General features: G+C 39.3%; 1 protein-coding gene across 1 annotated transcript in view; it reads left to right on the top strand.

Moving 5' to 3' along the window:
• PDE11A (phosphodiesterase 11A) overlaps positions 1–25,832 on the top strand; it is a 385,868-nt gene that overhangs the window by 189,971 nt on the left and 170,065 nt on the right. The window contains exon 6 of the mRNA XM_046659861.1: positions 12,706–12,838. Coding sequence (XP_046515817.1) covers positions 12,706–12,838 — 133 coding nt within the window. The remainder of the gene's footprint in view (positions 1–12,705; positions 12,839–25,832) is intronic.

Raw genomic sequence — 25,832 nt, 5'->3', positions numbered from 1 at the left:
GTACCATTTTAATTGTCATGTAATTTCTTTTACTATGTATTTTTTTCAATGATGTTTTTAGTGGATTACTCTGGGGATTACAATTAATGTCTTAATTTGTAACAATCTAATTTGGATTAGTGCCAACTTAATTTCTATGGTATACAAAAACTTTGCTCCTATAGAGTTCTGTTCCCTTTCCCCTCGTTTGTGTCATAGTTGTCTTACAAATTATGTCTTTTTACTCTATAAGCCCTTCAACACAGTTTTACAATTGCTGCATTATGCAGTTGCCTTTGAATGAGATAGAAGGGAAAAAAGAGTTACAAACGTAAAATACATTTATACTGTCTTTTATATTTACCTGTAGAGTAATCTTTATCAGCGCTCTTTATTTCTCCATGTGGATTCAAATTACTCTTTTGTGCCCTTTCACTTCAGCCTGAGGTTCTCGCTTTAGTATTTCTTGTAAGGCAGATCTACTGGCAATGAATTTTCTGCGGTTTTTTTAATCTGAGAATGTCTTAATCCCTTCTTCATTTTTGAAGTATAATTTTGCTGGATGTATAATTCTTGGTTGACAGTCTTTTTCTTTGAGCACTTTGACTATGTCGTTCACCTGCCTTCTGGTCTCTCTGGCTTCTAATCATGGAGCTATTAATCTTAGTGAGGATCACTTATACATGATGAGTCACATCTCTTTTGTTGCTTTCAACATTCTCCCTTTGTCATTGGCTCTCACCAGTTTGATCATGATGTGTCAAGGTGTGGATCCCTTCAAGTTAATCCTACTTGGAATTTGTTAAGCTTCTTGAATGTATAGATTAATGTTTATTTTAATCAAATATGGGAAGTTTTCAGCCGTTATTTCTTCAAATATTCTGTCTGCCCCCTTTCCTCTCTCCTTTCTTTCTGAGACTCCCATCATGCATATGTTCATATGCCTCTGGGACTCTATTCATTTTCCTTCTACTTTTTTCTTTCTGTTTGTCTGACAAGATATTCTCAATTTACCCGTCTTCAAGTTTAGTGAGTCCTTCTTCTGGCTTCTCAAACATAATATTGCACTCTCTTAGTGAATTTTGCATTTCAGTTATTGTACTTTTCAATTCCAGAATTTCTATTTAGTTCTTTTTTATAATTTCCTTATCTTTATTGATATTCTATATCTGGGTGGGATGTTGTTCTCATATTTTCTTTTAATTCTTTACATATGATTCCCTTTAGTACTTTGCATATATAGTGATAATAGCTTATTTAAAGTCTATGTCTACTAAGTCCAACATCTGGGCTTACTTAGGGACATTTTCTATGGACTGCTTTTTTCCCTGTGTATGGGGAAAAAAAGAGTATTGACTGCTTTTTTTCCTGTATACTTTCCTGTTTGTTTTAATGTCTCAGCTCTTCTTTGTTGTGTGTAGCAACTGAATTCTCTACTTGGTTGTTTAATTGTCAGCTGATACTAGACAGATATTTCCTTAAAAACTTTGAACCAATAAGTCTTCCAGCCTCGCTGAGGGATCTGTGTGCATGTGGGAAATATCTTCAATTCTCTGACATGACGTGTACTTAGCTTTCACTTTCTGCTTGCTCAGAGCTTCAAAGGCAGCCAGAGGTGAGAGATTAGGGCCATCTCAGGTCTTTTCCGGGCATGTGTACAATTCCACAAGTGTGTGTGTGCCCTTCTAGATTTCCAGGAATATGTCAGAGCTTTTCAGAGCCCCCTGGGAGTATCTCATTCCCACACGTCTCCTTTTAAGTTTTCTGGTCAGCTTCTTGTCAGCTGCAGCTCTTATCCCTGCCCAAGGTAGTTGTGATGTTAAACAATTGCTGCTGGTTTTTTTCCCACAAATGCCCAGTGGGTAAAGGTTGTTCTAGATTAGCAAGCTCCATGTCAAATAAAGGCAAGCTCTTTGAGTGGAGGTTTTCATGGAGCTGCCAAACAGGTCAAATAATGACAGTTCCCTGGGGATAAGACTTTTGGGGAGCTACAAATCTGTTCTTCCTCTGCCAGTGACTGCTAGGCTGCTGGTTTTCACAGATAGTGTGATCATGAGGCTGTTGGTTCTCACAGTTACCCCAGAGCTGGGGAGAAGGAGATGGGAATAACGTAAATTAAAACACCACGAAACTTGCTGTCCTTATAGAGATTCAACTGTTTTTCTTGAATAAACACTCCTTTGATTTTTATAAGCATTTCCTTAATTTCCAGAGTTCTCAAAAAGTTGATTTGGGCAGTTTTCGCTAGTGTTCTCACTGCTTTTATTCATTCATTACAAATAAGAAACAAATTTCAGGAACAAATTTTCAGTGGTCCTTACTCTGCCAATTTGAAGGTCTCTCCTCTTCTTTTTACCTTCTTTTTAATTTCTGTATTACCTAAAGTAATACGGAATGTTAGACAAACTTACGCACTGATGTAAGACAGAATATTTCTGCAGTATGACATAAATATATCCTCTTCCTTCTACTTTTTTCTTCATGGATCTTCTTTCTTTTACTGTGTCTCTGCTAGAAAGCATGTGGTGGGTATTTTGTATAAATAAAAATATGACACCTATTCTGATTTCAAGGAAATGAAGAAAATCTTTAAATCATTAAAAGTGAAAACAACACCATTACCACCCCCACCAGTTATCTTGGAACATAAGTAAGATGTGTGTTGCTGTGTAGTTTCTGTTACACAAGAACCTTAGGACATTCTTTTTGACTGTTGTCTAGCACATTCAGGGCTGCTAAACCTCATTATGCGAATATTTAATGTTTTTTATTGAAGAACAAGAAATCCAGATGGCCCTGGAGACTCATTTCTATCCCTTTTCAGTTGTTGAGCAAGGAGGTGGCTCAACACGCCTGAGTTAGCTCATTGGAAGATAAGACTGGTACCAGAGACTGAGCTCTGAAGCTCCCTCTTGGTATCAAGGTCACTCCTTTACCAGGAAGCTCCATTGTTACAGAGTCACCTAGATATTTCCTGCCTACTTTCCCTAAAAATATACAGAGTGTTATGAGGTTGGGATGTTTCCATTGAAACAATTTATGCCTGACCTAGGCACACCTCTCAGGGAACCATATCATTTTGATACTTCTGGCGTGCATGTTTTTCCCACCAAATAACCCTATTTAATAGATACCCTCCATGGCACTGGTGGTGTATGTGTCCGTGTCCCATTTGCGTGATGCTAATTATAAGAGCTTAAACATCAACGAAGGAGAGGAAATATTTGTAATGAAGTTTTGTGTCTTCCAAAATCTTAAGAAACTCCAGGAAACATATTTCCCAAGCATCTAACTTTCACCTCTTAAATATACATAATTTCTACTTTTTTCTTTTGCCTGCCTTTGAACATGAAGACTCAAATGAAAGACATACCCTCTCATTACCCCTATTTATTTTGGACCAGTGGGCTTGCCACTCTAGTAAAACTGTCACAGAGGAGAATGAAAGCTATAAAAATGTTCCATGAACAGCAAGGCACATGAATGTGTACTGAGCTCAAACATAATAAAGTAACCTATGTGAGTCAGCTGTCCTGTGGATTGATGCTACACAGTAAACAGAATTATAGCAATTTGGAAGCCGTAATAATTGGTTTTTATGTTTGGTTCTCTTACTTTTGTAGATCTATCATTTAACATGTTTTAGTTAATATTTTAACACATTGAGTCTACTTCTTTCTTGCTGTGTAGACATATGCCCAGGACTTGTTGGAAAGGCATGGTCTCAATCCAGAGAAGATGGATGGAGTTGGCCACAGCACCCCCAAAGAGAGATGTCATGGGGCTGCTTGAAGTATCTAGCAGGACAGAATTTTAACTGTGTGCTCTATTTTCAACCATGTTGCCAACTAGCACATTTTCTCTTCAGTACCTCTCTAAATCTGACAACGATGGCACAGTCAAAAACATCTCTCCTGCCCCAGGAGTTAAGCAGTTAAATGGCGCATGTCTCACCTTAGGGTTTTTAATAAAAGAGAAATCTCTGTGCTATAAGGAACTGATATTTATTGAGAGTTTTCTATGTGCCATGCGTTCTTCAACATTGTATTGTTTTATCCTTGAAACAACGCTGTCAAATGGGTTTTATTTCTCTTATTTTCCATTATGGAAACTAAGAATCTGAGTTATTAAAATTTTATCTGTAGTCTCCCAGCTGGAAATGTTGGACCAAGATACAAAAACATCCCTCCAGACTTTCTTGGCTATGAAACCAAGTAGTTGTCACTATATCACGTTAAATTGTAGACACCAACCACTCACTCAGTGCCATCTGATACCCATCTGAGAGTCACAAGACTTTTTCTCAAGTGACACCAACTCCTTGGGGTGATAAATCTCATTCTAATTGTACAACCTGAGGAAATGAAGGATAGAAAATGTATTCTTGGTCGCCATGCCTTAATTTCTGATGACACAGAATGCTTAAAATGAGAGAAATAAGAGTGTAATGAAGTGTCCTCAGGCACGACCTTAAAGGCAAGTCCATTAACAGGTCATGATAGGCTTCAGGAACTTCTGCAATTTAGTGCATATTCCACAGTGAAAGAACTGAGAGGCTGGTTCTACCTAATCACACTTTCTACCATTAATTTTTATGACTAAAAGACGTGTTTGGTAACCTTCAAAGATATACTGAAACCAGTGGGAGATTATTAACGTCCCAGTCCAGGGTGTTCAAGACTCTCCTGCTGGGGTCCTAGCTTTGAGTCCCACTGGTATTGACTTAGTTTCTTAATCTCCTCATTGAAAGACAGCTGCAAATAATGTTGCACAGCTTGAGGCTTCAAGAAGGGTCCAGGGATAGACAGTCTTACCTGAGAAGAAAAAGTAAGGCATGGAGTTTCTCTTCGTGAACCAAAGTTCAGACCACCCTCTAGTCAATGAAGCAAAATGGCAAATAGTACCAGGCACAAGCTGTAGATGAAAAGGCAGTTTTTGTTTGCAAAGCATAAAAAAGAAATACCTGTACTAAAGAGTTCTTTGAGTTCCTGACTCTTCGCCTCTCTGAATCCTACCCCCACTGTATAAAACTCAAGCTGTTGGAAGACCAATTGACAATCATTCCTTGACAGTGAGAAAATAGATTGTGTGTCTATGTTGAAACTTTTCTTCTTAACCCAGTGATCTATTTTTAGTTAATGGTCACAGTTTTCACTAATGATTCTTATCACATCCAGGAGAGCATGTTAGTTCAGTCTTAAAAATGTTAAATTTGAGGTGCCTGGAGATAACCAGGAGGAAGTGCCCACAAAGTTCTTGTATATATGTGTAGAGAACTCAGGACTCAAGGGCTGCTGTTACAGATGTATATATGTGGTTGTGGTTACAAAGTATGTGCGTGGAATCATGCAATATGTTGGTTGGCCTCTTCCACCATGTATCCTAAGTTTTAGCTCTAGTATTTATCATATCAATACAGAAAACCTCACATTCTAAAGCTTTACTCATGCTGTGATTTGTCTGAATTATTTTTACCTTCTTTCTCTGCCAGAAGAACTCTTACTTATCCCCCAGACCAGCTTAGACCAACTTCCTTGGTGAAGTGATTCCCCAAATACAACTTCCAACCCAGAAAAGAACTGATCCTTCTTTTCTCTGTTCTCGTAATTTCTTGTACATCCTTCTATTAAGGCATTTATCACAATCCATTGTTTGTGAGCTCCCTGAAGGTGTGGCCTCTTTAGCTTCTGCCCATACTCGTCTCTGTATAGGTAGTGGCAGAACTGAGCTGACCATCCACGTACAGATGGGTTCCCACGTGGCAACTCCTTTCAGCAAAAAGGAAAAGATCCTTATTGATCAATTCATGCAAGATTCACCCCACTATGGTCCAGCACTTAGTAGGGGCCCAACCAGTGGTCATTCTTGAAAGAGTGAAGTCTTGGGAGTCGCTAGGGAAGACTAGAGTAAACCTTAGTGTTGAGAACAGAAACGTCAACACAGGCACAGTCTAATGATTAACATTACTTTTTTCAGATATTATGTCTTCTAATTTAGAAACCGTTTTGAGAATTAATTCTAAAAAGTAGTCAAGTTTATTTTCATCTAATTTTCTGTGTTTGTACCTTTAGCTAAGATAGACTTGTCAGACAATTGAAGATGGTGAATTACTTGTCTTGGGTATTTTATTTTGTCTTGTTTTGCTTTACTTGTATCGATTTCTCTGCTACACTACTCTCCAACCTGTCAACCCTGAGGCTTATATCTACCTCACTGGCCCTCACTTCAGGGACAGCCTCATTTCAGGAATTAAGTGTTTTCTGAAATAGGGCAATTCTCTTTTATCCCTCCATGGTCAATATATTTGAGCTCAGGAAGCTCTCTTTGAAGTCAGCGTGAGTCTCACGCTTAGAAGCAAGATACCACCCAGGAAGAAGAATCTGGACTGCAGCCCTGCAGGAAACTCTCTTAAAACCCTACCTCTTTCCACGCACCTGGTTCTGGTAAAATAACAAGCTAAAAGATTTGTTTACCATTCACTTGTTATTTTAAACAAATCTTGATCTTAGGGAGGTCTACTTTTTAAAGAGTTAAAACAAGCTATTAAGTAGTTAATTTTTACTTTCAAGGAAGTTTCACTGAAGTTTAGATGTCAATTATATTATTTTAATTTTCTCAGACTCTTATTTTTTTTGTCTGCTGTGTTGTTTTTTTCTTTAAGTAGGAATTTTTTGGAGCATCTCCCCAGCAGGGGTCAAGATAGTGTTATGACTTGAAGGTGAGAAGCTATTAAATATGGACAAATAAATTGATTTGTTTAAAAAAAACTTTGGAAACTTTTGAATGGTTGCTCAACCAATCTTTCGTTTTCAACAACAAATGAATGTTGTCAAGAATTCTAAGCCCTTTTTCTTCTTTCTATTGTGTACTCATGTGCAATAAGTGTCTTGGGAACATACACACACCCAACACTCATACTAAACATCTGCTTGCAGGAAATGATTCGTAAGAGTCTTTTTCTTTTTGCTGAAAGAAAGAGTTGGCACCCAGGAAGCCATCCATATATGAATGGTCAGCCCAGCCCTATCCTCTATCTATACAGACAGGGGTATGAGCAGAAGCTAAACGGGTTGTTTAATGAGGAAACTTGTGACAATGTAGATACAAGTAGTATGGCCCTAGGACCTAGGGACCAAAAGAATATGCAGAGCTTGGGAGAGAGTATTCTTCCCTTACTTCATGAAGCTTTGGTGCTCTGGGAGCCAGTGTCCAGCCTCCTTCCCAGCAGTGGGCTTGACAAGGGATGGGGAGAGGACTTGGAGGTGTCCGTGGTTTTGCAATCATGCACAGGGCAACTAAGATCCACTCAGCTGACGTGATCTCATTTGTACCCACAAGCTGCAGAGTAATCAAATTATAGATGTGTTTCCAAACTGCAGAGACTCTCCTTATCTTGGGTAGGGCCCAAACTGAAAATCTTAGTGTTGGATATTTTGGCCTGTGATATCTCTTGTCTGATTTTTTGGACCTAGAAAGTTGGTTAATTCCACTTTAGATATTAATTCTAAAAATCTATAAAAAATTAAGATCTATTACGAGCTATCAATCCTGACCTTTGTTGGTGGGAAAAGGATCTAAAATAAAGGAGTTGGTCATCCCATCTTCATCCTGCTCAGATCTGCCTCCTCAGTGTTGCTCTGGACTGGCTTTCATACTCAAGAGTGGTATTAACCAGCAGGGACACCTCTAAGACTGGGCTGGTGAGAATAACGAAGGTGTGCTACAAGAAGAGTAGCTGAAGGACTTGGAGATAGGCTGGGAAAGAATGATTTTAGGTGGAAGACTATGGGGAGCACATTAATTTATTGTGAAATATTTCAAGGTTGAGATCCATGCTCTGCAGCTAAAACCATAGGACTAGGAGCAAAGGATGATAATGATTAGAAAGTAAATTGAGCTGCCACAAAATGGAATGGAATATTTTGGTAGGTAATGAGTTCCCTGTCACTGAAGGCATTCAATTTGATATTAGATGCCCATTTGTCAGATGTGTTGAAGAAAAGATTGAAGCAGGGTCATTGTCAGCCCATACAGTGTCTCTGTGAAAATTAGAAAAAGGTACCCTCTTTGGATGGATGCAGCTCCAAGCCAATGTGCACATCTAGGCTAGATTTCAGCCCCTATTCATCCCTTTTATGGGGCACCCCTGTGCAGGGCAGAACCTGCACAACCATATGTGGCCATGTCCATGATCTTACCATGTTCTGCTCCAACAGCAATCAATCGAAAGGAAGGAAATCACACAGAATAAAGGGTCCTCATAAATCGGAGGGTGTTGACCTACCTTAATGAAAGAACTGATCCTTTAAGCCAGGTGTGTCCCTCAAGAAGCAGAAATAATTTGGGCCCTTTCCTTTGTGATTGAATTCATAACACCACATTGCTGAAATGTACAAAGGGATCCTATAACATGCAGAATTTACTTTAGAAGTTGTTAAAAAATTGGTACTTTTAAAAAATGTTCACAATGAGCTCAATAGTATGCTAAGCACTTGCATAAATTATTACTTTAATCTGCACAACAGTCTAAGTAGTACTATTATACCTATTTTTAACAGATGAAGTGTAAATAGCTTGCCTGAGATCACTTTGCTAGAAAGCGTCACAATAGGCATTTGAATCAGGTCTGTCTAACTCCAAAATCCATGGTCTTAATCATAAAATAAAATTACCTTTTTTTTTTTAAGAAAGGAAGCAAAATTTTGAAAGCTGTAACTCAGAGTCATGATTCTGCATTACAGTAGAACATTAGGATTTGGAAGGTTGAACTGGTGCAAAAGCCAGAATATGATACAAATATGAGGAGTGACAAATCAACCTTCCTGACTGTCTCTCTTGGCATTCTGTCACCCTGGGCCTTAATTTATGTACCTGGGCAACATTAAACTGAAGAAATGGAGAGGTAGTTTTCAGAAAATCTGTTTGCACTGTTGCCGCTATAGGTCAGTTCAAATCTCAGTTCCTCTCTGAAGACTTAGCTAGTGGTTTCTCCCTCCCTGGACTTCTTCTGCATTCATGATTTGTATAACTGAGTTGGCAATTGGTCATTACAGCCATGTGATAAGTTTTTGTTTGGGAATTTGAACTTAGTATTTAAATTGTTCATTGTTTAAATGTCAGTGTTTATTTTCCATCTCCCCAACTAGGTGGCAAGCTCCATGAGGGCAGAGACCATGGCTTATACTCTCTAGAAACCACCTCAGAAGCTCCTGTGCACAGTGCCTTGCACAGAGCCGATCCTCTTAACATTGTTCAACAACTTTAGAGTGATTTCAGTACATGTGCAGCCCGAACTAAACCAGATTCTAAGCATGTTTTAGATTTAGAATGAATCTCTCTGGAGTCCCTGCTCAGTGTTTCTGTCGTCATCTTTTTTGGGAGTTCTGTAAGTAGGGACCTAAAGCTCTGGATTATCAAACCCAATGTTTTTTCCTCCCCCTTCCTTGACTGCAGTCTTGGACTGAAGTCTTTATTGTCTGCAGCATCTTCCTGAAACTCTCTAGGCTGGCTACTCGCTTATTTTCTTGAGGTGAGAACCTGTGATTCTTACTCTGTTCCTACCCACTCCTTCTCAGAGAGGCAACATGATAAACAGAATAATCTGGGACTTTCAAGTCACATTTTAGCTGACAGTCCGAACTCCACTTGGGAAAGTTAATTAGCATCTCTGAGCCTCAGTTTTCTGATCTGTGTAATGTAGAGAATCATACCCATGTCATAGGATTTACGAAAGGACAAAACAAATTAGTTAGGTAAAGCATCTGGCCTGGCCCTTGGCCTACCATGAGTGACAGTAAATTTTTTTCTCTTTTTTCTTTATTCTCTTCATCTTCTCCCCTTTTATCACTCTCTTTCTTCTCCTTCCTTCCCCTAGATACAGATTTCCCTATATATTCTCTCCCTGAGTGATCTCATCCATTTTATTCTCCCTGAAGGTAATCCCAACCCTGTATCAGTGTTTTCAGTGTTAAAGATTTGATATGGGTTCTAGTCTTGGATTTTCAACAATGAATAACGTGTTCCAGGGGCCGGCCCAGTGACCGAGTGGTTAAGTTCATGCAGTCCACTTCGGTGGCCCAAGGTTTCGCCAGTTTGGATCCTGGGCGCGGACATGGCACTGTTCATCAAGCCATACTGAGGCAGCATCCCACATGCCACAGCAAGAAGGACCCACAACTAAAAATATACAACTATGTACCAGGGGGCTTTGGAGAGAAAAAAGATAAATAAAATCTTTAAAAAAAAATAGCGTTCCAGGCTCACAGAATATCTTTTATCTTTCCCCATCTCCCCACTCTTCAAAACAACTCCCTTCTGCTAATAGAGCCAAGGGCACACAGGAGCAAAATGTAAGCCACTGCTGTCCGCCCACCAAGCCCTGTGGAATCTTCTGCAGCACCTCTGGAGTGGCCAGCATCATCATCTCCCACCTGCACGACCTCACCGGTCTACCAGGACCTCTCCCCACCTTCAGTCTCTCTTAGCCAATTCTTCTTGCTCACTGTCCCTGGATTGAGCTTCCTAAAATAGCTTGAATGATGTCTCTTCCCTGCCCGACACTCTTAATCGGTTCCCCATTGCCTATAACTAAGGTCTCAGCTCCTGGTCAAAGCCTCTGCCTTTAAGCCCTGGCCTCCTTCTCAGTCTTATTCAGCACAATGTGTGTCCTGTGCTCCCACCAAAGGGGATTACTCAATGTCCCAAGAACACAGCCTTGTGCTCTGTTGAGTTTGTGTCTTTTGCTGCTGCTGTTCCCTCCTCCATCAGTGCTTTCCTCCTCACCCCTCCAGCCTCTCCTTGCTGGACTCTTGCCCAGCCTGAAAGATCCAGCTTAAAGGTTTTTGACACTTGCTGATAAAACTGATTCCTTCCTTAGTCCCTGTTCACCCTCCCTTGCCTGCCCCTCCCCCAAATATTTCTTTCTCAGATTCCTTCCCTGACCAGTCCCCAGGGTCCCCCTGCAGTTCTTCTTCCAACTACACAGTAGGGCAGCACACTCCACACTATTTTATCACAGAACTTTAAAAAAATTGTGGTGTGGAATCCAGTGCACAGACAGCACAAAATGAATTGACAGATCAATTAATCCCTGCAAGAAATGATGAGCATGCAGTTACTCCCTTTTATAAAATGGGACGACTTCATTAGGTTGGATCCTTGTATCAGGTGCATTATCATGTTTCTTCTTATATTTTGCTTTCGTTGCAGCACAACATAAAATTTCACTCACAGATTTAATATAGCAAAGAGAAAATACAACATGGACTTTTTTGGTGTTCCTTCTTTTTAGAAAATAAAGTCCTCATCTTGTGTTTGAAGTCCTCGATCGTTTTACTTCTTTGATTTAGGCACCGTCTATAAACTACAAGACTCAGCTTTTTATTAAAACTTCCATTTTTCAACCAGAGATCAATAGAGAATGTTTATGTACTAGTAATGTTTAATATACAATAAAGGATGAATAATATGACAAATATATGTTGAGTTGATCAGACACAAACCAGCAATCATTACAGATGAAATGCATTAATGACGGCAAATAATGCCTATGCTTCTCACTCATTCATGCATCTGGTGGCCTCTCCATGCCAGTTCCCAGCATTCTCAATATAGCACAAATTCCATACAGGCACGTTATTGCATAATAACAATGACTATGTACAGGGTTTAGTATTTTTCTTACATACAATGCAATTTAGATTAGAAAGTCAATAGTGTTGTTATTCTTCTTGCTGTAGTACATTCAGTAACATCTTATGGAACCCAGGGTTCCACAGAATGTAGTTTGGAAAATATTATCCTGGTATACTTGCATTAATGCACGTAATTTTGATTATTACCTGGCAAGCCGCAAATCTAACATCCTCCATGAAAATTCTCCTTAATAATGCTAATTTGAACAGTACTCAATTTTGCATTTCCACAGCTCTTGGCAGTGCTCAATATGTAAGGAAAAGATGGAAGGGAGGGAGGGAGTGGGAAATCTTACTAATTCTTACAGCATTTCTATACATTTGATATTTGAGGTAAAAATGATACAGGGGAAAGTTCACAAAATCATTTAGCATAAAATTCCTTGTTCAAATTGAATATGGATATAATCTAAGCTATTAATGTTAGGGGTCAGTCGAGTTAAAACAGGTTTTCCAGTGAGATTTTGCAAGTAGAAAATGTGTTTTTGTCCAAAAAAGTACTCTCAGGCTACAAAAAATAGTTACAAAATTACTAAGATTACGCATAGTGTAGATGTGCTCTTTTGCTACGTTTAAAATTTTGTGAATTCTCAGTTTAGTTCCTGATTTTTCCCCATTCTTGGGTTTAATCTTTCTTGGTACCAAACATCTATTCTCCTCAATTGGGGGAGGTACATGAGGAAGGTCAGTGGAATTTATTATGCAACTGCATTGGCGTCCTGTCGTCAATTTATTATGTGATTCTTTACTTTATGTCTGCCTGCTTTGGGGCCTAAATACAACCTAGAGTTGCTCTCCGGATTATAGAGAATCTATCATTTCTATCCATGGATTTGGTTATTTTACATTATAGCTGGTAAGTCTTTTTGAAGTAGCTACCGATAATTACTTCACCATTATTCTGTAACTAAAGTCCCTTATCCCTTCTTAGTGAGGATAGGCAATCTCGCTATGAGTGTAGTTTTATAGGGTTTGCTTTCAAGCAAACTTATGTTTCTCTCTTTTCTTACTGCCTGCCTTGGCGTTCTGATAGTTTCAAAGAAAGCGTGGAGAAATCATCATACTCCGACTGGCTAATAAATAACAGCATTGCCGAGCTGGTGGCTTCTACTGGCCTTCCAGTGAACATCAGTGATGCCTACCAGGATCCTCGCTTTGATGCCGAGGTAAGAGGAGTCCTCTAGTTGCAGTCTTAAGAGTTCACTTGTCACACTGTTGATGGCATTGGTTGAAGCAAAAAACGGACATCATACAGATCGACAGCAATCCCTAACTTTACTGGCAATTCTTTTGCATCTTTCCCCTGTAATCTGATTTTTAGCATTGCCTACTGTTGACAGGAAAACTTCCTGTCTCACCCTGATTGGTGGCAAAATGGCTATCTACTGTGTATTAGTCTGATGCTCTTTTCTGATTGGGTACATTTTATATTAAATGTACCATACACATGTACCCATGCATTAAATGTACCTGTGTACATTTTATGCTAAATTTATTTTGTATTTATTATTTATATTAAACTATGAAATATTTAATAATAAAAATGTGTATATAACATGGTTATTTCCCAATAGAAGTCAGAATAACTACCGTATTTTTAAAAATTGCTCCCAAGAAACAGTAAATTGTTGGTGTTATAGTTTAACGTTAATTATATAGGCACATTGTGCTGATATACAGAATATATTGAAACAATACAGATTCTGACCTGCAGAATCCTAGGTAGTATAGAATGTAAATTAAATTCATATGAACGTATCAAAGGCCTGCGTGTGTGTGTGTTTATTCAATAAATTACAAGTGTCCTATTCTGGATTGCCAAGCTACAATCTGAAGAGTAACAGGAGTTTTTGGGGAAGAAGAGTGAGGAGACGGGTGTCCAGGCAAAGCTGAGAAAGCAGGGGGCTTGGGGAACTGAGGCTGAAGAGAGACGCGGGGGACAGAGCACTGAAAGACTTTGACAGCCGTGCTAGGAGGTTTGAGTATTTATCCTGGGCAATGGAGAGCTGGTAGCTGAGTTTTAGGTGGGGGAGAAGCAGGAGTTCTATTTCAGAAAGATCACACTGGCTACAGAACAAGGGCTAGATTAGTAACCATAACTGAACACTGAATCCGTGCAGCCCTGAGAGGTAGGCGTCATCATCCCCATTTTACAAAAATTGAGGGCTGGTCTATGACTCTGGAGACAGACCAGGATTCTGTCTCAGACTCCACAGCCCTTACTCTTAACACTGCCCTGTGCTGTCTCCACTGTCTGGAGTGGGACACGATGATGGCAGGGAGGCTGGACTGGTAAGTCTAATTTATACCTTTAGTCAGATCAGCTTTCCAGATCTCTGCAGGGAACTTTTAAATTCCCCAAACTCACCACTTCTCTGTAGCTACCTGGAACTCTCTTCCCCTAGGCTACATCCTCTGTGTATTTTCTCTTCATTCTTGAGCCTCTCACTGAGATGCTGCTACCCTGGAAATACTTTCGTGAACTCCCAGTCTGGATTGGACGTCTCTCCAGGGTGCTCCCTCACCTATCTCAGTGCTGACCACTACTCACTCTCCTCAGTTCTGATTTGTGAACTCTGAGTTACCTTCCTTGGCAAAGTACACAGTCCAAAGCTTCTTAGGTTCTCCTTCTGTAAGGAAGAACACTGCTACCTTGGTTCTGTGACTGGCAGAGTGGAAATGATTTATGGATGTCAATATTTGTATACATGGGCATTGCAACTGAGTTAGTGATTTTATGAAGTTTTGAGTTTTGCTATGTTTCTTTCTTCCTTGAGTTTAGAGAGAGAATACTGAAGAACGAATTTCTATGCCCACAATTTTGTGAAGAAATGCTCTCAGTATTCTATTATTAACATCAGTAATAGCTGAAGAAATTGAAAGACTTGCAAGGCAGAAAAATCATTAATTGTCAATTCATTGTTACAAAGTCAGCATATTAGATTAGATGTAAAGGGATGATGGCTGAGTCTTACCCCAAATTATAGCACTAAATCTGGTGCGGATTGCTATTCTTCTGCTCTTAGCTTTGGACCATGAAGTCAAATTCTGAGGAAGCAAAAAAAATCAACAAATTACACCATTTTTAATAGTTGGTTCATAAGACATATGTAAAGGTATAACAAATATTAGGCAGTGAACACCCACCACCCAGTTTAAGAAAAAGAATGTGGTCATGACTTATGAATCCTTGTATTGATCTTCTCTAATCCCAACTCCTTTATTTTCACCATAGAGGTAACAACTATCATAGTTTGAACTTATCCCTTTGCTTCTCTATGTGGTTTCATCCCATATGTTTGAATCCCGGCCAAATATATTGTTATATTTTGAATATCTCTGAACTTTATATAAACTGAATTATACTACATGTATTCTTATGTTCCTTGCTTTTTCATTCAACCTATCTTCCTGAATCACATGAATTTATAATTCATTCATTTATTTTCACTGCTGCAAAGTATTCCATTGTATGGATAAACCTCACTTCATTTATCCACTGTAGTGTTGATGGACATTTGGATTCAGAGTTTTGCTGTTACGTACATAACTGCCAAGGACATGCTTGTACATATCTCTAAGTGCACATGTACAAGACTTTTTCTAGCACCTATATCTAGTAGAATGACATGCTAGGTCCTAGGCTATAGGCATCTTCATCTTTATCAGGGAATGAAAAATTCTTGTCTAATCATTGCTCTTTTTTTCTTATGAAAATTAATATCTCAAGAACACTTTTTGCTAAGACAATAGTAAGCTTGAATATACTGTATCCTTATGTCTACAGGCAGACCCTTACCACATCTCTTCCTGATTACTGATACAGACATTTTACATTTTTCTCCACACTGACAGTCCATGCCATTAATGCAGCCTGCCCCACTGATTTATACAAAGAAGAACATGGACTCTTGAGCAAAAATGGGACAGTCATTTCTGTGGAGTTGGGCATAAAAACTTCATGCCCTTATCTGGTAGTTAGAAGCAATGATGTCTGAAGACAGTAAACTGTGGTAGGTTAAGCAGTGATTATTCATGGAATCACTCTCTTCCTTATGATAAAATAAAGCACGTACTTAGACCATCACTACTTCTTGGCCTTCCACCGAAAATGCTTTCAGTCTGCCACAGCTAATGTCAGATTTTAAATGCAAATCTGAAGATGTCTTATACCATGATTTTTACGTGCTCTCTTTGCATGGTGCTAGAATTTAAAGTTACTTTAGGTTTCCCTCCTCTTCCTTGGGGCGGGGGGCGGGAATTGGAAAGGAATTAATCAATGCAGATGGAAGTGAGAGAGAGTTCTGCCTAAATACAGACATTTAGTAGATATGTCCTACAATTGTGTGTATGTGTTGTGGTGTGTGTGTGTTATGTTTCACACCAGGAAAAGCAAAATTATTTATCTGTTTAGGCTTCCTCCCTTCTCAAGTATATTTTGCCTCCATGACAGGTGTTAGCTGTTTATGTTAATAATAAATGAAACAAACTCCAGACTGAGCCCCAGCGCTCCCACAAGAGGCTAAGAGGCTTGAACGTTCTTCCCACAAAGCCTGATGTAAGATGGTGATCATATGATAAAGACAACCATTTCAGATAATATTTTATTTAATGTATTAAGTATTGTCCTCAAGATAAAAAAATACCATGACAAAATGGAATTGCCTCATCTTTTTACTAAAAGTAATTCTGGAATCATCCTAGAGATAAAGGGTACCTTTTAGAACTGTGTCGTCTTCCTGCAAAGGTTTGAGTCCTCTCTTCTTGAGTCTGGCACGTGGGAGTCATAATTTTTCCCAGGAGTCATAACTGAGTAGTTATTTATTAGTGGTAGAATGTAAGGAAACAATTTTTTAGAACCCAAGATTAATGAATTATCTCCAATGGTTATCTCCACTGGGAAAAGTGCTTTCTTTTTTATTCTCCTCACTCACTGATGTCCCTGAATAGTTTAAGGCTGGTTAACAAGAATGATAATTTTCTGAGAGCTAGCATGGGGGATCCTTTTCAAAGCATTGCTTGTTTTTCACACAGATTTTCTCAATGTAAATCTATATAATGGACTTAAATTTGCCAGAAACACAATTATCGTAAACTCTGATATCTATCCTAAATTTCTCAGTGGCTCAGTGGCGAATTTTGGCAACCTGAATTCTCTTTACTGAACATGAAGGAGGACCCCAATTCATCACGCAGTATAGTGACTTTGGATAGAACACCCAAAAGTGATTGACATTATTCTGGGGCTTCATACTGTAGATATATCAACTTTCAGTTAATAGAAATATTAGTGATTTCTTTAATTTACAGATGAGGAAACAGAGGCTCAAGAGCTGAAATGACTTGCCTGAGGCCACACAGCTCCTCAAGGCACAGTATGGAACAGACTCTGGACCTTCTGATTTCTAATTTAATTCTCTCTTTCTGAGGGGCCTCTTGGGAGGACCAGCTGCTGAGGGGCTGGCTGGGCAATAGCGTCGCCACTCTGTCTTTCCTCTCTCCACACAGGTGCATAAATTTTTGGCTGGTAGACCTACCTTTTTGTCTTGTCTGCTCCACTCACCAGCTGAGTAGTCTTCAGTGTACTACTTATATACATATTGCAACATGTAAAATTCTATATAAATATTTTTTATACTGTGCAGTCCTGTATAAATATCAGGTGAAGGTGTTAATCTGATGGAGGACTAGCTTTTTAGTTCCGGGGGCGAGGGGCTGGTGCTAGAAGCAGGTCCTCTTCTCTAAATGAAGGGGTCTTTACACAGAGCAGCAGACCAGCAGCCCTTGATTATGGACCAACCAGCTCCAATGTCCTCTTCCTCCAGAGACACAGTAGGGAAGGAAAAAGAAAATCCCTAGTCAAAGAGAGGAGTTAAGGGTGATTGTTTACAATAAAGAAGGGATGGTGGCAATAATCTGATAACCTGTAAGTCTTCAAGAAAGCTAGGTCTTTCCTTTCTAGTCAGAGGAGGAACCATAACGTGAGTAAGCTGCAAAGATGGTGAAGGCTGGATGCATGTCCTGTGGTCTTAGGCCACCCTGGGGAGATGGTTACCATATCTTCCCCTATAGGGGCCAGCAGTATGCAGACCTGGCTCTTTACAAGAGCGTCCAGACATCCAGGAGCCAGATTACCTAGAGGTATTAGGGATGATCAAATTTCAGGAGCTGGCTACACTGCCCAGGCCCAAGCAACCCACCAATCCTTACAACATATAGCTAAAAGCCAGTTACACTGGTGTATTTCAAACACGGCTCTGCTGCCCACATTCAAATAACTTCATCAGTTAAGGCAATAGATGAACTCCCACATCTCTGTGGCTTAATACAATAGAGTCTAGTTTTTGCTCATCTTAGACCCAAATAGATATTCGTGATGAATGGCAGTGGGTAGGGAGGTGTTCCCTGCTGCATGAATGAAATTGTTCAGCAGCAATTTATGAATGATTTGCCCTATGGACCATCTTGTGGATTCTTCAGATCTCTAACTGTGGGTGCCAACCCCTAAACATCCTCTTGTGTGCATTTGGTAGTTGCTTCTCCAATTTGAACTAACACGGTAAACTTGTCAATTTGGGGATTCATGATGCCAGTGTCTATTTTCTGTTAATAAGAGAGAATTTACTCTATCAGCCTTTGCTTTAGCTCCACAGTTGAAGTAGAAACTAGATTTTCACATTCTGTATCTTTCCTACCTTGTAATAACTTCTGGGAATTCCTCAGAAACTCTGCCCAAAGATATGCAGCAAGAGAATGATCCTTATTTTGAAATCTCAGTTTTGAAACTGTTGGTCTTCCTTTTGATAGAAGCTACAAAGGGATGTCTTTAAAGTGATGTAAACCTCATCCCAGGTGCTGGCAGGCACTTGCTGTGAGGGTTATGGGGCAAGTAATCATAGTTGTCCACCTGCTGGGTATTCTCATTGTGATTGTGTTAAATATTTAATGGAGTTCCCGCCTTGTGGTGAACAGAGTGACTTAGTCGGCGAGCCACAGTGATTACTCGCCTTCTGTCTGCCTGTTCAAGTTGAAAGTGGTGCCTGCTGGGCTTGATAGAATGCGTGGTTTAAGGCCAGACTCCTTGGTTTATGGGTGGAAAATTATGACAAATGGTTATATAAAGTAGACACAGGGCCAGAACTAAATTTCTGAGCTTTAAATTCTGCAACCTTATGAAGATCACTGTATGTTTATTCCATTACAAGACTCTGTGATCTTTGAAAAGGATGGAAGGCAGAAATGACCTACTAAATATAACTGATTATATTTATTTATAGTGGCTCAAGAAATACTCACATTCATGGGTTATCATGTTAGCGAGTTTCGCAGTTTCTTCAGCCATTTGCTCCTTGGGAAGGAGGTATCCACGCTTGGCTCCTAAAGACATTGACAGGAATACAATGAATATTAATTTTCTATTGCTGCATAACAAATCACCACAAATTCAACAGCTTAAGACAAACACCCATTTATTATCTCACAGCTTCTGTAGGTCAGAAGTTTGGGTGTGGCATAGCTGGATTCTCTTCTCAGGGTCTCACAAGGCTGAAATCAAGGTGTTGGCCAGGTGGCATTCTCATTTGGATCTTGGCATTCTTTTCAAAACTCATTCAGGTTGTTGGCAGAATTGAGTTTCTTGTAGTGTAGACTGAGGTTCCCATTTTCTTACTGGCTACTGGCCAAAGGTCTCTCAGCTCCTAGAGATTGCCCTCAGGTACTAGCCATATGGCCCTCTCATAAGATGGCAGCTTGCTCTTCGAAGCCAACAGGAGCATCTCATTTCAGTTGGCTATGACAGAGGCTTATGTAATGTCAGGAGTGACTTACATAATCACAGGAGTGGCTATCCCATCACTTTTGCAGTATAACATCACCTAACAATGGAAGTGATGATCCTATCATATTTATAGGTCCTGCCCACACTCAAGGGGATGGGATTATACCAGACTTGTACAAAGTGGAGGGTGGGCAGATGGAAATCTTAAAGATTATCTTTAGAATTCTGCCTAGTACACTATAATAAAGACTAAAATGAATCCACACAAAATATCTATGTCCTGTGAGACAATCTGTATGTCCTGATGTAGAAGAATATCCACAAGAAAGAAAGCAAGCCACAGAGTAATGTGTTAGAATAATGTATAGAAGTATGTATAGAATAACTTATGTGGGTGTATGCACATATATATATACACACATATTTTTCTAATAGACACCTCAAACTTAACATGTCCAAAACACAGCTTACAATCTTTTTTCTCCCAAGCCTGCTCCTTTCTCTGTTTTCCTATCTCTGTTAAGGCAACTAAATCCTTTCTGATGCTTATGCCAAAAATTTCGCAGACATGATTCTTGCATGTTGCACATCTAACTCATCAGGAAGTCCAACAGTCTCTACCTGCAAAATTTATCCAGAATCTGACCACTTCTCACCACTCGACTGCTACCACCCAGGTCCAAGCCACCATCATCTCTGGACTATTTCATGGCTGTAGCCTCTTAATCCGGCTCTCTACTTTCACTCTTCCCCTCTATGTTCTCTTCTCAATACAATAGCCAGAGGCTTTTAAATTTTAAGTCATATCCTATCACAACTCTGCTCACAAACTCTTCAAAGTCTCCTTATTTCACTAGAGTAAAAGCCAAACTCACAGTTCTTTCAGAGGTTTGCAATGCCGTATACAATCTGGCACCTCATTATCTACCCTCAGCCCTCATTCATACTTCTCCAGCCACGTTGGTCTCCTTGTTATTTCTAGAACATGCCACTCACAAACCTACCTCAGGGCCTTTGCGCTGGCTACTCCCTCAGCTGAAATACTCTTAACCCAATATCAGCATGGCTCAAATCCTCACCTCTTTAAAGTTATCATTCAAATATTACCTGTTAGAGAAGCCTGGCACCTGAGTATTTCTAATCCCTTTTATCGTGATCTATTTTTGCCCCATAATTCCTAGCAGTTTGTAACACATAATTTATTTATGTATTTTTTGTATTGTCTACCATCTATCTTCTCTCACTACAGTGTAGGCTCAATGAAGATGAGGATTTTGTCAGTTTTCTTCACTGATGTATCCCCAAGAACTAGAACAATGTTTAGTACATAATAGACATTATTGTTGAATATTGTTCAGTATCATTGAATATATTGTCTGTTATTTATGCATATATGTTGTTGAATATATTAAAAATTGATGTATGAACGTATATATTTGTAGGAAAAGGTCAGGAAGAACTTAAACCAAACTGTTACTAGTTGCAATCTCTAGAGATGGCAAAATTAGAGCTTTTGATTTTATTTTTAAAGATTTCACCTGTTTATATTATTTTTGTAATCAGCAAAATTACAAAGCTAACGCTTTATATCTTACGTGAAATTATATTTTACCAGGCTATTGTGAGCCCTCCAAAAGCGATATACCGTTACTCAAACCAGAATTGAAATAATACAAGATCTAAGTAAATGAGCTTGCCTTGCTGTATCTCTGGGGAATTTAGATGGATTATTTTCTGTTGCCCTTGCCAGCATGGAGTGTTGCTTGGCTTTTATTCTAAGATCCTTGTCTGAGACTGTCCCAACAGCATGTACAGAGACTGCATTTGCAGATGACCTGCTGTCGTATCAGGTGGCTTCTTGGAGTGCATATTCTATTTACAAATACCTTCACCATTAAACAGTTATTCTGGCTTTGCTTTTAGTTGGCATTGTACTTATGAATTCAACTCCCAATAACGACTTGCACTGTAGTACCTCATCTGTGAAGCGTTCTGCCCTTCTTTTCATGCTAGATTCAAAACAGCACCTTAAAACAAATACGCTTATGTACAACAAGCCATTATTTGGTCACTATAAGGTATAATATTCTCTCGCTTAATTTAGTATTTCCTTCCATTTGTATAGTTATGGAGACAATTTTCAGAGCCATTACATGCAGGGTTTGTTTTCTACCTGCAACAGGAATGAACAATTGGACCCTACATTTACATATGAAAGGTTCAGCATGGGGAATGGCAGAAAATAACTAAAAAGTGGGACAGGCCTTATGCATGGATGGTTTAGTGTTCTCTGTATTTGTTACAAATTCAAGAGTGGTGGGAAGTCCGTCAGCACACAGATCTCCTCTTTCATGGGTGGCCGATGCCCACAGTTACACAGTTAAATCTGAGGTGTCATCATCCTGAACCTGTCACCTTTCAATCCCATGCAGTTCTTCCATATGAAGTTCTTTCTCTGATTTTTTTATTAAAACCCATCATAGACAACTCAATAGTTCTTAACCTTGCAATGTAGCACTTAAGGATAATGGCACTCCAGGCTCTAAGATTCTTTGGCTTAAAGCATTAAAGCCCATTTTGCCTGTCAGATTTTCATAGCAAAGCACTTCGAGATCTGGAATGCTGAGTGCGAGCCTGGTAGGACAGTTCATTGTCTATTCTCTGTAACACCTTCTGGTCTATCAGTTATACTTCTTTTACAATGGGAAATGTGCAAAATTGAAACCATTAAGCGACAGAGCTCTGTGGATCTGCTGAGATGCATCTGCTACTGGTAATCTCTCAGTTACTGATACTTGGTGTAGGACAGTTTGAGATTCTTTCCTGAGAGGAGGGTTTGGTAAGGAAGAGTGGATAGTGGATATAGGATTTCCGGATGACCAGGAGAGCCAGGATGGTTAGGAGGATTACTAAGACTTGCATAAGATAGAATGGTGTACTTGTCAGGGATGAAGACAAATAGGGGTCCCATGGTTTTAAGAGTCAAACAGACTTTGCTGCATAGGTGGTGGAGACAATGCCTCAGTTCTAAACCCAAAGGTCAGTTATTTTTTTGTGCTTTTGTCTGGAGTTTAAGGAATCATTTGTAGGCAGTGTTCTAGAAGCCATTAGGACTGCTCCTATGTGCAGGTAAGATAGGCAAAAAGAACCCACCTCTCTATCGTTTCAGGGAAATCCAGAGACTGACTCCGAACATCTTTCTCAGCTTGTCCTAGTACCAGAATTTTCACTGGTAGATTGACATTCGGGGGATGAAGTGTTGCTTTAGATTATTGTTAAAGTTGCACATATCTTTCTAGGAAGAAGGAACACATTGCACATGATTGAGTAGTATTACATTATCACCAATTCATTTAACACTACCTTTGACTGCCTTTGAGAGTCTGGGAAATATGACAAATACGTTTTGATGGCTCCAAGAGATAAACCACCTTTAATTAGATTGATTAACTAGAAAGACCCAATGAGGACAGAGACTAGGCAAAATTTTTAAGTAGACAGATCTTTAGTTGGAGAGAACATGACACTCCCAGATAATATATTTATTTTAACTGTAGCCTCCTAGAAAGGCTGCTTAGTCTCATGTGGTCTAATGTTTGGGACTCGATGTGTATTTTAAACTGAGAATTATTGAGCAGGGGCCCTGTGGAACATTGGGCTAGATATTTTTGGGTAGGTAGTCCTTTCAATATTAATAATATTTACATTTGTAAAATGTCTTACCAATTTTGAAGCCCTCTCACACACATATTCTCATAAAACAACTTGGAAAATAAGCAAAAGCACAAAGAGGAAAAGATGAGAATCTTCTATAATTCCAAAATCAGAGATAACTAATGCCAACATTTTGGTGTGCAGGAAATAAATATTGATGTGAAAATTGAGGCATGGAGAGTTTTGGTGACTTGATTGGGGTCAAGAGGCTGATAGCTATTTTTGAGCCATTGACTGATACGATTTGGAGACTTGGGTTTATCTGATGAACAGAGATGATTCCTTCCTTCATACTGTATTATTCCTCTTTATCCCTGTTTGGGATTCATTCTTCAGCGGTCTTGAGCTTCTATGATGAGCTTCATCTCCCTTCTCTTTCTCCCTCAGCCCCTGCAGAGGATGATGTATGCTCCCCGTCACTGCTGTTTCATATGGTCATATAAACTAACCTGGATTAGTTTAACTTTCCAGAAACAATAGCTATTGCCCCAAATAGAAGACTAGGAGATTGCCGTAATGATCTTAAAATTGGACAATTTACTCTCATCCTACTCTGCCCTCCTTCCTTCCGCCCGCTCTCCTCCTTGGGCTCATCAAACATGCTAATCATCACCACCCCCTCTTCCCTGGTCTCATAGCCAGTTAGTGTGGCTTCACTTCCTTCCCTCAGCCACAGTGGGAACGATTTAAAGACGCTCTCAGCATTCTTTGTTGCTTCTCCTGTCCTCCTGTGCTCAGCCCATGCAAGACTAGCTCTGGATTGATGCAGCTCTGTTCTCTCAACGAGGCCTTCCTCTCCTCCAGAACTAACCACTTGACTTCTATTCCTGATCCCATCCCTTCTTCCCTTGACTACCTTTGCCTTCAGTTAGCCTTTTGTGTTACTAAATTCAGTAACCCATTTCCAGTGCTTATCCTATCTGACCATTCTGCGACATTTGACACAATTGTTCCCCTTTAGTTCTATTTAGAAAATAACTTTTTCCCTTGTGTACAAGTAATCCATTATTGAAGATTTAGAAAATAGAAACAATAATTTAAAAGCTCCCATAAGCAGAATTCTTTCACAATGTGTACATATATCAAATCATCATGTTGTACACTTTAAGCTTTTTTTTTTTTGAGGGAGATTAGCCCTGAGCTAACACTTTAAATATGTCAGAACTTTGTCAATTGTCCTTCAATAAAGCTGGGGGCAAAAAGGATCAGTGGTTGCCAGAGGTGAGCAAGGATGGAAGGATGAATAGATGGAGCACAGAGGATTTTTAGGGCAATGAAACTACTCTGTATGATACTATAATGGTGGATACATGTCATTACACAGTTGTCAAAACCCACAGAATGTACAACATCAAGAGTGAACCCTAATGTAAACAATGGACTTTTGGTGATAATGATGTATTAGTGTGGGTTCATCAAATATAGTTAATGTACCACTCTGGTGAGTGATGTTGATAGTAAAGGATGTTGATGTGCACGTGTTCAGGCAGGACACATATGGGAACTGTCTGTACTTGCACTCATTTTGCTGTGAACCTAAAACTGTTCTAAAAATAAATTCTATTTAAAAAGTAAAGAAACAAAAACTCCCATAGGCAAATAATTCAAAGGGAACTATTGTGGTTTAATTTTTCCGGGATTTTCTAATGTATATAATATGTATTCGTACACCCACAGATACCCACACTATTATCACTTAATATATTAAAATTTCCCATGTTAATAAATATTCTTCTATAGCATGATTTTAATTAGATGGATAGTATTCCATGGTGTGGATGTGCAATGATTTACCTAAACGACTCTCTTCAGTTGAATATTCAGGTTATTTCTAATATATCATTATCATAAATAATGCGATGGTTCACACCTTTTTATGTAAACTTTTGTGCATAGCGATGATAATTACCATAGGATAAATTTCTAGACATGAAATTGATAAGTCAAAGGTATTTATTCTGTTTAGACTCTGGATACACGTCAATAAATCCCTCTCTGGAAAAGTTGTAGCAGTGTGTTCACACATTAGAAATGCTATGAAGCCTTTAGGTTCAGAGTATGAGCTTTGGAGTTGTTTTCCATCCCTGTCACTGACCCCACCTTCTTCTTCCTGCCCTAAATATTGTGTCTCCTCAGGTTCAATTTTTCGTGCTTTTTGTCTTTTTCTTGGATGAGTTCTCCCTTGGAGATTTTACACACTCAGTTACCACCAGAGCCTGATGACTCTAAGGTTACTGTCTCCAGCTCCTCTCTCATTGCCATCTCTCAATTGTAATGTGTGTGAACTTGAACTCGGTATTGGTTCCATCAAACTTCCTGAGTTCCCCACCTCAAGGAACTCCTCCACCCTTACTTAATGTTACCTCTGTAGGGATGAGAAAACACATACTTCCACCTCCCCAGAATAAAAAATTCTTTTGGGAAACTACAATAATTTTTGGTAAACAAAATTCTTTTTTATTTCACTGGCAAAAAGCCTAAGGTTTGTTTTTCTCCCTACCGGCTTCTCAATCTGTCTCTCTCCTTGTTTCTCTCACTCATTGCATGTTTTTCTTCTTTTTGCACTGTGACCTCCTCCCTCAGCTGCTTCAGATTTCCTACAAGAGGTTAGAGAGGGGCTACGGTTGTCCCAGAGTTGGCAGAGGCAGTTGTGCCTACTGCTCAGTGCT

Source organism: Equus quagga, chromosome 4 (assembly GCF_021613505.1).
Source record: "Equus quagga isolate Etosha38 chromosome 4, UCLA_HA_Equagga_1.0, whole genome shotgun sequence".
NCBI lineage: Eukaryota > Metazoa > Chordata > Mammalia > Perissodactyla > Equidae > Equus > Equus quagga.
Note: the sequence above shows the minus strand (reverse complement) of the source record. Positions and strands in the feature narration are given on the sequence as shown.